General features: G+C 44.9%; 1 protein-coding gene across 1 annotated transcript in view; it reads left to right on the top strand.

The window, feature by feature from the left end:
- The first annotated feature begins 958 nt into the window (after nucleotides 1-958).
- Nucleotides 959-13561, top strand: part of PRR12 (proline rich 12) — a 420401-nt gene continuing 407798 nt past the window's right edge. The window contains exon 1 of the mRNA XM_069200974.1: nucleotides 959-1323. Within this exon, the coding sequence (XP_069057075.1) occupies nucleotides 1238-1323 (86 nt within the window). The 5' untranslated portion in view covers nucleotides 959-1237. The remainder of the gene's footprint in view (nucleotides 1324-13561) is intronic.

Raw genomic sequence — 13561 nt, 5'->3', positions numbered from 1 at the left:
ACAAAAGAAATTAGGGGGGGGAGCAATGTAATGCGTTGCCAACCATGCCCTGGCAATGCAACACATAAGCATGCGCCAGGACTCAGGAGTCTAATGAAGATCCTGGCCAACAGCATGCACGGATGCACGATGACTACTTCCTAGCTAGTCAGGTGTGTCAGGCATCATCATTCCTGCACCATACAGTCTCCCGGCCAGACACTACTGTCTACTGTTTCTCTTCTTGTCTTCAGTCCCAGGTTCGGTATTCTTTTATGGTTGTCTGTCCCTGTCTCTGGCCATGAATTTCTCTTCTTAGCTCTGTCCAACCTCGATAGCCTTTCTTACCGTAGCTCTGCCTGATCTTATCCTTGCTTGGCTTTTCCCTATCTCCCTCTCTCCGTGATTTTGCCTTTAAATGCCAAAATTTGGGGACAGAAAGGAGAGATTTAGAGAAAAATCGATGGCTTTATTTCCTATTTCTCGTTTAAACTGAGGTTTTGAAGCGGGTGAAAAATAGTTTCCTTTAATTATCGGGATTCTCCAATCTCATCTGGGAGTCCTGGCATCTCCTTGCTTTCACCTTAGCCGTGCCCCCACCTCTCCATCTCCGTCTCCTACTGTAGCCGTCCTCACCCCCGCCCTCACCGGCTTTCTTCCCCTGGCTGTCTCTCCCTGACTCGGTCTTCTTCCCCCACCCCCTGGCTCTCCTCCTCTACCAGATTATGTCTGTGTCTCGCTAGCTCAGCTCGCCCTCATCCGCACAATCTTCCCCAACCTTTCTCCTCGGTTAGTTGTCTCTTCCCCTGGTTGTGCCTGACTCCCTATGCCCGTCTGTCTGCCTGCCTCTCTCCCCGCCCTAGCCCCCGCTACTCCCCCAGCATGTCTCCTCCCCTGACTGTCTCTCTCCCTGGCTGGCTCTCCTCCCACCCCCGCCCTCCCTCCCTGGCTGGCTGAGGCTCCCCTCCCCCAGTCGACTGAAATGTATTCTGGGAAGCTGAAATAGACACACACAAGAGGCTGCAAATATGGCTGCACCATGAAAAAAAATACAAAATACAAGCGCAATCCTGAAGAATAACAGCGGCCCTTGGTCGGGCGGATCGGGAGAGCATCGGGTGCGTCTTCCGTCTGCCCGGGGCCCCCAAAACGCCCCTGCCGCCGCTCTCGGGGAGAGGAGAGAAGAAAGACAATTATCGAGAGCAGGAAAGCGCAGGACGGAGGAGAGACCAGCAACCACCATTGAACGAGCAAATTAATGGATAGAAACTATCCGTCCGCCGGCTTTGGGGATCCCTTGGGCGCTGGTGCAGGATGGAGCTACGAGAGATCAGCCAAGGCCAGGTAGGGCTCCGCAGATTTGCTGCGCGATCCATGCAAAAATGAAAACGAGATCCAAGGTCTAAAAAAATGCAAAAAAAAAAATCTTCAAGTGTGATCTGCTGTTGTGCTAAAGGGTGCATAGGGGCCCGAAAGGGGTGGAGAATATTGTGCAGGGAGAGGGAGATTAAAGGAAACTGCAGCACAATCTGGGCCTGGACTGTTAGACGTCTGTATCCGTGCAGAGGCACAGTGCGATCTGCGCCTAAGGGAGGGTAGACCCCCGGCGCAGGAGCCAGGCCTCGGTCTGCCAGCAGCCTCGTAGGCACTCCTTCCATTTTGATTTATAGAGGGTAGAGAAAGAAGCGAGGGGGGCGGCATGTCAGAAATCCCACTCTAATCTCCTCCGTCTGTCTGCCCATCGCTCCGCGTTGGTGACTGGTGCCAGGGAGCTTGCATGTTTATTTTTTAATTTCTTTCACATCGTGTGTGTTTATGGTGAATCCCTCCCTTTGTGCTTCATCCGACCCCTGTCGCCCAGACCACCAAGGCTACCAGGGCCGCGGTGCAGGCTAATTCGGGCCTTGCACGGACAGAGCATGTGGTGATTGCAGAGCCAGGTGTGCTGTATGCATATTAATTCTAGGCCCAGATGTTGGGGGAGGGGGAAATCTGAGCTGGAATCCCGTCCCTCTCCTGTGATGCATGCATTACTCCTCTGTGAGCCCATCTGGGCTGGAGATCTTTCTGCATGGGGGCTTCCTCTCCCCCTGCGCCTCTGCGGGGGCAGGGGATGCGGCAGGGTTGAAAGGTTTTGAAAGAGTGGGTGTGTTTAAGGATCTTATGAGTGACTGACAGGTCTGTGTGGGATGCTGCTGTACCCGAAATTTGCACTGGTGCAGTGTGGTATTTCTCTCCGTGCGTAGGTCAGTGTTAGGAATACTTATAGATTCCTCCGGGGGGGGGGGGGGGTCACTATAGTTTGCATACCTCTGTCCGTCGGGATCCCGCATTCCTCCGCCACGGGGCATCGGTTATCTTCTATCCGTCCCCAATACTGGGTCAGCCTGGAGCTCGACAAGAATGCATTAGGCAGGACCCCACACTGGGACTCTCCACGGCTCACAATGAGTAATCAGTGACATGACAATACTAATAATCGTTTCTCAGCTTCTTCCTGGGTGTCAAAGCTGCCGTGCCTCACACGCTATCGGTAATTAGTTGTTTACCTGATGGAGCCATAAACCCATATCTCACGTTTACTAAAGTTAATCTAAACTGGTCCATTCACACTCCCTTGGGTGGCTTTTTTTTATTTTTATTTTTATTTTGTTGCTGCTGTGTGTTCCAGTGGTTCTCTGCAATCCTGCGGTCCCCCAACTGGAACACACGCTTCCTTTCTCTGTGCGAGAGCTCCTGAAGGACTGGGTTAACTTCCGTTTTTCCAGAGTGCCTCGAAGCCCACTGTTCACTGGCCGAATACCACAGCAATATGTAGTATTGTAAATAGGAAGTGGCCCGCTTTTGTCAGCCTGATGGATTTGCCATCGTATTGGATCCCTTAATTCTAGCTCCACTGGATCTACCTTCTGAGCACTGGAGTGGATCCCCGATCTGAGTGGTGCCGAAGGGCTTTTGAGGCTATGCTGTCATCTGGAGCACAACAGGGCACGATTCATTCCCACCTAAATCGGGCTTTGACGGAAAGCAGATGTTTAATTGTAGTATTTTTTAATCGGTAAATGTTGACCGTAGGCAGATGTATTCAGAATGATTCTATCTGTGCATTAATTCATCGCCCGCCCCTTTTGTTTTCCCATCTGACGCGAGTCCACCTATTGGAAGATAAAGGCGGTCGCTGTTGGTGGGTTGACTTGTTACTTGCAATTGGTGGATGGATGTGAACTCATTCATGATAGTAAACAGAATGTTACCGATCAATGTCTAGCTTCTCCATTGGTGTAACATCATCGTGCCTTAACTACACTAGCTCTGCTATAGCCGAGGTTAAAGGTTGAATATGGTGAATAGAAGCTTGGACTTCACATAACCCAGTGGAGGTCAAGGGGGAGTGTAGTCGTAACGTGGATCACTGATCTACAAAGAAAATAGGCAGACCAGCGGACAGTTAAGAAAGCTCGCACAGCATATTTTAAACACTGTGCATGCAGTCCCTCGATGATTGTCACTTGCCTTGTATGCTGTTTCTCGTTAAAAACTACTTATAATCGATTACATAGTTAAGTAGGAACAAGTTGCGATTTAAAGTGATATTTTATAATAGGGAAGCAAGTCTAGGTGCCATATTGAGAATGAAAGACTACAAGCATTGCATACTTTTTAAGGCCTGGACAACAGTTACCAAGTAAGGAACGCAGCACCTTAATATAACATACAAGTGTTAAGCATCCATGTGACATAGCATTGGGCGAGAGAGGCTTGTTCAGCCTTCGTATAGCATAGCATTCTGCCAGAGACCATGTGCAGCCTTCACATGGCATAGCTTTCTGCCGGAGAGGTTGATGTAGTCTTCATAGAGCAAAGCGTTCTGCCAGAGATCGCCGGTGCAGCCTTCATATGGCATAGCAGTGTGCTAGAGCGGCTGAAGCACCCATCATATGGCATAGCAGTCTGCCAGAGATCGCCGGTGCAGCCTTCATTTGGCGGTCTGCAAGAGATCGCCAGTGCAGCCTTCATATGGCATAGCAGTCTGCCAGAGATCGCCGGTGCAGCCTTAATATGGCATATCGTTCTAACAGAGAGGCCGGTGCAGCCTTCATATGGCATAGCAGTCTGCCAGAGAGGCCGATGCAGCCTTCACATGGCATACATAGCGTTCTGCCAGAGAGGCCGGTGCAGCCTTCACATGGCATAGCGTTCTGCCAGAGAGGCCGGTGCAGCCTTCATATGACATAGTGTTCTGCCAGAGAGGCCGGTGCACCCTTCATATGACATAGTGTTCTGCCAGAGAGGACGGTGCAGCCTTCACATGGCATAGCATTCTGCAAGAGAGGTCGATGCAGCCTTCACATGGCATAGCGTTCTGCCAGAGAGGCCGGTGCAGCCTTCACATGGCATAGCGTTCTGCCAGATAGGCCGGTGCAGTCTTCACATGACAGTGTTCTGCCAGAGAGGATGGTGCAGCCTTCACATGGCATAGCATTCTGCAAGAGAGGTTGATGCAGCCTTCACATGGCATAGCGTTCTGCCAGAGATCGCCAGTGCAGCCTTAATGTGGCATAGCATCTTGCTGTGGGACAGAGTTCAGCCTTTATATGACACAAAAGTTCAGGAGAAAGTAGTATTTGGCTTCAGTATACGATTGCGGAAAATGAGGAAGAAGTGTGGTCCCTAATAAGAATAGCAGTCGGTGAAACTGAGTATGTTAGCTTGTAGTGCATAGTAGTTTAAAATGCAGTGTGCATCCAGAAAGTGGTTTAGCAGTAACCCTGGACCGAGTGTGCGACGTAATATGACACAGCAATCGGAGAGTAATGGGGTGTATTGAGTTATTGTGGAGTAGCGATCCTCAAGGAACCATGTGCATAATGGATGTGGTTTAGTAGTCAGTGAGTCACCCCTCTATAACTGAACTATCAGTGTGGATAGAATGTGCAGACTTAGTAGAGCCCATCAGCCCACAAGGAAAGAGTATATGGGATGACAGTCAGCAGTGAATACGTTTGTGGCCTTAATACGGTATAGGCGCCAGCGGAGGAGAAGTGAGCAGCCTTAGCTTGGGAAGACAGTGTTGGCTTTTAATATCTTATTTTAGGCTTCCTGTGTTTTGTGGTGGGACACATTCCTGTTCTTTCTTTAGATCTCTGGAGTTTTTTTTGTTCTTCACACTCTTATATTGTTGCTAAGCTTCCACTGTTTATGGGATGTGACGTTTAGCCTTTTTAGTTAAGGGCTTCCGTGTGTTCCTTGTTAACCGTACATTTACAATGTGTGTTGCCAAAAGGATCACATCATAGGAAATGCTATTTTCAGCTGAAACCGTTGCAATGTGCTCATCAAGTTTAACATTAGGGCATCATGACTACATTCATATAGTTCATCTCAACTAATCTGCACCAAAGTCTTCTGGGTCCTCACTTCTTATGGTCTGGGCAAGAGAGTATCATGATTTTCATGGCTTCTGCAAATATGATCCCTGTTTACTCTACGTTTTAACTAAAGTTTATTTAGTGGCAACTTCATACAAGAGTCCAAGAAACTAAACCAATGTCCTGATGTTGGGTCTGGAGGAGTTTGCTCGGGTGGTTTGATTTCACCCATAGACCTGAGGGAGACTCGCAAAGAAGCCTTGACTTTTGTTGGTGGTAAGAGAAAAGTTTAGACTCCTACTCCATCCTGTCTCTATTTCCAATCCCTCTGTCCAGTAGCATTACGGTTTCTTCCATCTGTTGAGCAGGAGAGAGAAATGTCTACCTTTGGGTGCCAAATTCTGAACTGAGCCCAAGGTTATTTTCAGTGTTCTTGACGGTGAACACATGATAGATGATCTACATTTCATTTAACTGTGGACGATGATGACATTGGTGGAGTTCATCTTTTACCTATAGTTGTGACGATTGTCTCTTTGCTAAAGTTCTACCGAGTACCTATTGCCGCGTTCTGATATGGTTCCTCCATTAGCAATACTTCAGTTTTTTAGACAGCGGTGGTAGGAGAGTATATTATCAGTAAAAGTTGACCTTTTTCCCTCATGAACTATACCGTCCAATCTTCAGCAATATTCTTGTTGCAGTGGCATCTCAATTGCGATGGGAGGAGGTTTACACACACTCTTTGGGTTAGTAAAATAATTCCTACACCATTGGCACAGGAAGCCATAGAAGTTGAGAGCCATACATTTTACTTCTGCCCATAATGAGTTGAAGCCGCCATGCCTTGTGCATACAGTCTGTTCCTAATTTTTTGGTGCCTTAATACATGTGACCATGAGTAAGGTGCTTAATTCTTCATTAAGGATCGTTGATGTTAAAGGAGTGGTCTCTTGTTTGCAGGCTTGTTTGTCTACCACCCAGTTATGATACCAGAGGATTGTCCTAATACTCAGGCTTAATAATTATGTGGGCAATGTTGTTTAATCTTGGCCAACACTGGGATGAAGAGAAGTTCCGTCACCTATTCTGGCTGTCATCTGTCAACAGTGTTTTGAATGCATTGTTTGGTGGTACAGCTATTCCACCCTCAGGATCTTGTACCATTGCACCATTAGTATTCAGAGTTGCCATTATCCATGGATTTTTTCAAAGTACAACACTGGGGTTACAGTTGACAACAAGTAAATTATTTACTGATGATGAAAGAAAGCTGAGCACTCCACACCAGTGTCCTAGTGCAAAAACCTGGTATTCCAACCAGTGTTTTGCTCCTAAGGTCACTGGGCAATGAGCGATGTATACCAACCTAGCTCCAGTGTTAAACGCAAACAGCCAGGATGAACCAACGGGTGGCCTCTGTTTAGATCTGTATGTAGAATTCCTCCTCACCACTCAAGATTCGAGAAATACTACACAGGTAAGGTATACATATTTTATAGCTGGCTTCAGAAAGTGATGTAAAATTGCCAGAGTGTATTCTGCACCTTTTACATCCTCGGCTAGAATCGTGTTGGAATGTTTGTGCAAGGATATCCTTCTCAGTCTCAGTAGGTCCAAATCCATATCACCAACTTGTCTACAGTTGTTCATGCTGGATCAGCCAATGAATCAAACATGAACCAAGAGCTTAGAGTTCCTTTAACGATGGCTTGGTTCTTAGTTCCTTTGTAAAAAGATGCTCTTTGTCAGTTAAATGGCAATTTTCTCGATCTGTGTCCTCCAGTGATAGCATTTGATATTTGATTCCCGATGCCATTAACTATTATTAGCATCCTATCCAAGGGGCTAGGAAATCATCCCCTAGTGGTTAGAGAAAGGGTGGCTAGCTGCTTTTTGGCATTTGATGTTTGATTACAAAAAAATAAACAAGATTGTTTGCCTTTTGCTTGTTTGTATTACTTTTATTTTCTGCCTTACCCAAAAAACCTCTGATTGTTCCCCTTGAGTGCCCTAACTCTTAACTCTCTGCAATTAGTACATACATGGATTCTGAAATGGAATGCTATTAACTTCAAAATGAAAAGCCTCTCATTTCCGACCGATTTATTAGCTTACATTCAGTAAGTTGGAAGACTGACTTGACTTCTAAATCCATAGCCCCCAGAGATAGTAAACAGACGTGGAAATTGTTCTTTTTAATAGCTGCAACATTTTTGATACGTATACTCATGTTCTGCTGAGCGTCTGCCACTGAATTCCTGATGTTTTCTTTTGAGCCCAACTCTGCAGTTTTGCTCTAGGTTTTTGGAGTGCTTCTTGTGTTTCTCACTCCTGCCATCTAGAATTTGCTTGAGTTCCCCTCAAGTTTCTTTGTGGGTGATATCTGAGTGGGTTTTCTCTTGCATCCCCATTGTGTCTCTAGTGCAGTGTTTGCTGTCGGTGGCAACTGTGCAGTCCTGCTCTGTGGCTTCAGCGGTTTTCTCTTGCTCCTCGCTGTTTACCATCTTTTTTCTTTGTGTTTCACACTGCTTTGATCGCCTTTGTTTATTGTGGGCTATTGCTTTGGGTTCAGATGTGTTGCTTTGGGACCCTCTACATTTAATCTCTAAGTTGTTCCTTGTAGGTTATATGTCAGTATTCCTGCCCTGGGTCTTAGGTGTGTTAGTTTTTGATCACACCTAAGCTATCGTGACCATTATGTTCCTTGTGGCACTTGCTTGGGTTTTCATTCTCAGTCTATTTTGCCTGCTCTTTGAGGTTCACACTGCTAACCATTATTCTGTTGTCCAGTATTCCCTCTGAGTCGTATGTCAGTTGTTACTGTTAGCCCCTGCGCTGTTCGTTGTGGGTACCTCCTTTAAAATCTGTTCCAGTTGTGCACATAGTGGTCCTCATCCTGGATTTCTTACTTTAGGTTTTTGTTGTGATCCCTGTTTGGTATTGCCACTGTAGTCTTATTCTTGGGACCCAGTTTGATTTGGGTATCATCTTTCTTTCTTGGATTCCTGTGTGGTTCCTTTAACTGTGTTCTAGTGTTCCTTTGGATTGCAGTTACTTTTTACTCCATTCTGATCCCTAGAATGTATTTGATTTCCAGCTTCTTTATCCTGCTTGCTCTTGATACTACTCGATGTTCCCCTGGAGTTAAGTTTCTTTTAACTCTTTTCTCTGGGAACACCTTAATTTGAGCACTAGCTTTTCTGCACCCTTCACTCTCCATACCTATATGTATTCCTTAAGCTGCATTCCTCTCTTCACTCCCTGCTTTTCATTTTCCTCGGTATCACTGTGGGCTACCTCGCCTTTCTTTGCTATCTTTGCTTGCTATTTTTTTATATATTCATTTTATTTATCATTATTGCTCTTGGTAGCTCAGAACCCTCTTTTTACTCCTAGCTCTTGGTTGTCGTCAGAATCACTTTAGATTTCTCTAATTGCTCCATGCCTCAATATTTGTAATTCTCCCTTTCATGTTTAGCCTCTCCAGCCCCTCAGTTTTTCTCAGTCTTTCTTTGGACTGTAGCCTTTCCATCACTCCATGCCTTCAGTACTCCTCATTATTCCTTTGAGCAGCAGTCTCTCTACGCTCCAAGCCCTTAATATTCCTCGCTATCTCTGCAAAAAGCCTCTCTTTGTTCACTTCATGCCTCAATACATATTCTCCCTTAAGTTGTATCCTCTCCTGACTCTTTAGAATTGCTTTTGAGTTGCAGCTACTCTTCATACCACCCCTCAATATTTGTCAGTATCCCTGGAGCTGTGATATTTCGTCACTTCTCAATACTCCTTTGAAGTCCACCACCTTTTCACTTTATCCACCCAACACTCCCTCATTTATCGTTGAGGCTTCTACCTAGCTTCATTCCATGCCCCCATTAATAATTAGGATACATTTTAAATGCTGCTCCTCTTTGCTCCATGCCACAGTACTTCCTTTCAGTTGCAGCCTTTTTGGACTTCCTTTGGGCTTCAGTCTGTCTACTCAGCGACCTCTGGAACTATATTTTCAGACTGCATTAAACCTTGGCACCCTACGATGCCTGGGGTCAGTGGATATAATATTTCTAAGTTGTTCATTTTCTTGGTCCTTTTTTCTGATATCTTGATGACGTCTGCAAATGATTACTCGGTCCTTTTATAGGTTGCAGCCTACCAGACAGCGCAGCAATCCGGTTTGCTAAAAAAAACATCTTGGAAACATTCAGAAAGCTGACCAAGGAATGCAATCTGCCCATTGCTTTATGGTTTGTAAACCACTTTTTCTTGCTTTCCATTTGCTTGCTTTATTTGTTTTAAGTTGTCCAGCATGAGTTCGTATCTTTCCTTGCCCAATCCTTATTTACAGTAACCTTCCAACTGCTCCCTTTCTGTAAATATGCCTGTAAATCTTGTTCTTATCACATTTGCTGTGCATTCATAGACCAAAGTCAAATGTCAGGCGCTGTCAACCTTAGGGCGCTTGTTTACTTTTCTTTCTTTGACTTCAAAGAGAGAGGATTTGTGTGACAACCTTGCTGGATAATGGGGGTAGGGAAGAGTTTTTTTTTCTAGCACACTACAATATTTAAATTAACTGTGTAAATATTTCAGAATATATCAGACTTAGGAGAACGCATGAAGCACATTTTTTGATATTTCTGAAATGTGTTGGAACCAAATACTTTAATATGATCAAAACAAATCATTACACTATATGATGCATTTTCGTCTGTGCACTGTATAGTTCTATTAGTAAAACTGTATGTCTGTGCAAATGTAATGGTCATTTCAATTGAAAAATGTTTTGTCTATAATGGCAGAGTGCTACCACCCTTTAATGCTGCACTGTACTCTGCACCACTCCACTTTACACCACTGTGCACAACTCCACTCAATGCCACTGCACTCTACGTCACTTCAGGCCTCTCTCCTCTTCCCTGTACCAGTCTACTGTATGCCAATGCACTCTTCGTCACTCTACACCACTGCACTCTTCACCACTTCAGTCTAGCCCACACCAATCTACTCTGCACAACTCCACTCTACACCACCGTACGGTACGCCACTCTGCAACTTTGCACTCTAGGCCACTGCACTCTATGCCAATATACTGTGCGACAATGTACTTTACTCCGTAACATATCCAACTCTATGGCCCCACTGTTTACACCAATCCAGTGTATGCCACTCTGATCTACTCTACACAACTGCACTTTGTGCCACTGCACTCTACACCACTTTACGCCATTACACTCTATGCCACTCTACTCAACTAGTACTCTATCCCTGACCACTCCACTCCACGCCACTTCACTCTACTCTGAAACAATCTACTTTACGTCACTGTACTCTATGCCACTCTTCTCCACTCTGTGTCACTCCCCTTAATACCACTGCAAGGTACACCACTCTACTCTTAACCTCTGTACTCTATGCCACTGCTCTCTACGCCACTCTACTTCACTCTACACCACTGCACTCTAACACTCTACTCTGTAACACTGCACTCTCCTTCACTGATTTCTATGCCACTCCACTCTTTACCACTACACTCTATGGCACGATACTGTACTCTGTACCACTCTATGCTGCTCTACTCTACGCCACTCCACTCTGCCCCTTGATGCTCCTCTGCATTCTACATCACTGCACCTTATGTCACTCTGCACTGTGCCACTGCCCTCTGCATCACTCAGCTTTACGCCACTCCAGTCTGCACCACTTTACGTCACTGCACTTTATGCAACTCTTTGCCACTCCACTCTGCGCCTCTGCACTCTACTATGCACCACTCTAATCTACGCCACTGCATTCTACGATGCTGCATTGTACACCCCTGAATTCAGGGCCACTGCACTCAATGTCACGGCACTCTGCAACATTGTACGGCAATGCACTGTACATCAGTCCACTCTACTATATGCCGCTCTAGTGTATGCCACTCTATGAAACTCCACACTATGCCACTCCAGTACACAACACCCTCTGCCTCTCCACTCTACAACACTCTGTTCCACTCTTCGCCATTCCTCACCACTCTCCTGTACGCCACTAACTGTAAATCATGCTTGTGTACAACCTAGCTAAAACACATTGGCAAAGCCAATAGCTTTTGCATAGGTGAGACCTATGACTTTGCCTATGCTTGTTTTTGTCTGCTCTTGGTTTCCCTCTCCGGCCGAACTGGATTACTTTGTATACTGCTGTTTTATTAACCATTGTCGTATTTGGTTCTACCAATATTCTAGCTGGTTAATGTAAAATCATTTTCCCCGGCTCCTTACCCCTTATCCAGGACCATGTGGCCTAAACATATGCTGAAAATGCCTGGATACTTTGCAGCTATGTGATCTTGTGAGAAGGTTGCCCCTAGAGGGGAAACAGTTTACAGTGGCATGGGGTTTACAGTGCCATGTGTCCTAATCCATCAGTGCATTTTGTAAAATCATTAGGTTTCCTTATTGGTTCGGGTTGTGGTGCGCATTGATCTGCACTTCTCCCTTTCATACTCGCTTATTTTTTCCTGTCTGATGCAGCACTTACAAATTCCTGCAGTGTCATAAGCAGTGCTCCTTGGCCGCTTCCCGAGTAGCCTTTGTGAGTCACATATAGGGGCCTTGGACGTTATGCTTCTGACCCAGGGAGCAAAGGAGTGAACAGCATTTGTGTGGATTGTGTACCTTTTCTGTAGTTCCAGGATCAGTTGTGGAGTACTGGGCAGCATCAGTGTTCGACCATAATTATTTCCTTAGAAAAAAAATTGCATTTATTCATTAATAGAGCAAGCATTGGCCAAGCCAAGAAATCTGACCTTGGCAAGCTGGTGCAATGGTTATTTATTTTTTATATAGATCATCTTTTGCACACATATGCCACGAAAAAAAGAAAACATGTCACCTCCTAGAAAGCGCCAGCTGTATCCTTACAATACATTTTTTAAATTAAAACAATGATTATTGGATGCAATTTTAATAGAACTGTACAAATGCTACCTTGCTGGTGTACATTGAAAAGGTGAAAGCCTCTTTACCTCTAATGCACATCTGAGGAAAATATAGTTTTATTGGTGCATAGAAAAGGTACTTTTGGATTTGCATTAATGTAACTAGAAGACATCATTTACACACATTTTCGTTTTTTGAAAACTAATGCAACAGGAGTTAAAATAGTAATAATAAGTGAGAATGTCACAATATAAAGCCGCTGGGCATGTTTGCAAAGAAGTAAAAATGTTATGTTGCAAAAAAAAGAATAATATATAACCCATGAAATCAAAGGAGAAATAAAAGCAGAGATTGGCCCACTAGCCATGGCACAGAAGCGCCCTTCTTTTGAGGCGGATGTGTACACATGATCAGACAAAATACCATCACTGAGAGTGCAATAGAGCCAGCAGCTGAAGCTGGCTGACCCGTTGTTCATTGCTTTATACTGGGGTGGGCGGTAATAAAAGTGAATAAAAGATGAACAGACCAATTGATGAAGACATCAACCGAAAAACGAAATAATTTGTCTGTTACGTGAGGCTGACTGGACAGCTAAAACTCTCTCTGGGTCAGTCCTAAAAATAGAATTGTTAAAATGGAGTACAGTCTAAAAATCTGAAGTGTCTAGCTGTTGTCTAGTTACGACCTCCAAACAGACACCAATGTAATGTGAAAGCACAGTTCATTGTTAGTGTATTGTCTTTGCAATTGAGCACCTCAAAAGCAGCCCAGATCTACTGGTTATTACACCAACAAACTACAGGAAAGTTCAACCTTTTGGTGTTATCTAGGACTTTGGGACGCAGTCTGTTTTTAAAATGTTTACATGTTTTTTCAATGCTTCTAGCACAATTGGTTAAGAGTTTGGTCTACAATCTAGTCTTGGTGACCAGAAGTCATTTTGGTGCCCCTAAGGCATTCAATTTTTCATGGGCTGAAATCCCAGTCTATAACTGGGCAGTATAAAACTCCAAATCAACAAATGGGTCCATAGGCCAGTTGTTACAGGTATGGGTCCGCTGGAGAAACACTACAAGACACAATATCTTGAGCCCCACCAGTTACTGTTAAAAATAATATTGTCAGTGACTTCCTATATGTCTGGGGCTCCTTTGAAGATGGGTTCCAGGACTACCAGGGCCAAGGTAATAGGAGAGAGGGAGCTCTCAAAAATCTTGAAATAAGGGTATTGTACACCACTGGCGTTGGACCTTTGATGCCTAACCAACCGGATGACCTTTGGGA

This window comes from Pleurodeles waltl, chromosome 7 (genome assembly GCF_031143425.1).
Source record: "Pleurodeles waltl isolate 20211129_DDA chromosome 7, aPleWal1.hap1.20221129, whole genome shotgun sequence".
Taxonomy (NCBI): domain Eukaryota; kingdom Metazoa; phylum Chordata; class Amphibia; order Caudata; family Salamandridae; genus Pleurodeles; species Pleurodeles waltl.
Note: the sequence above shows the minus strand (reverse complement) of the source record. Positions and strands in the feature narration are given on the sequence as shown.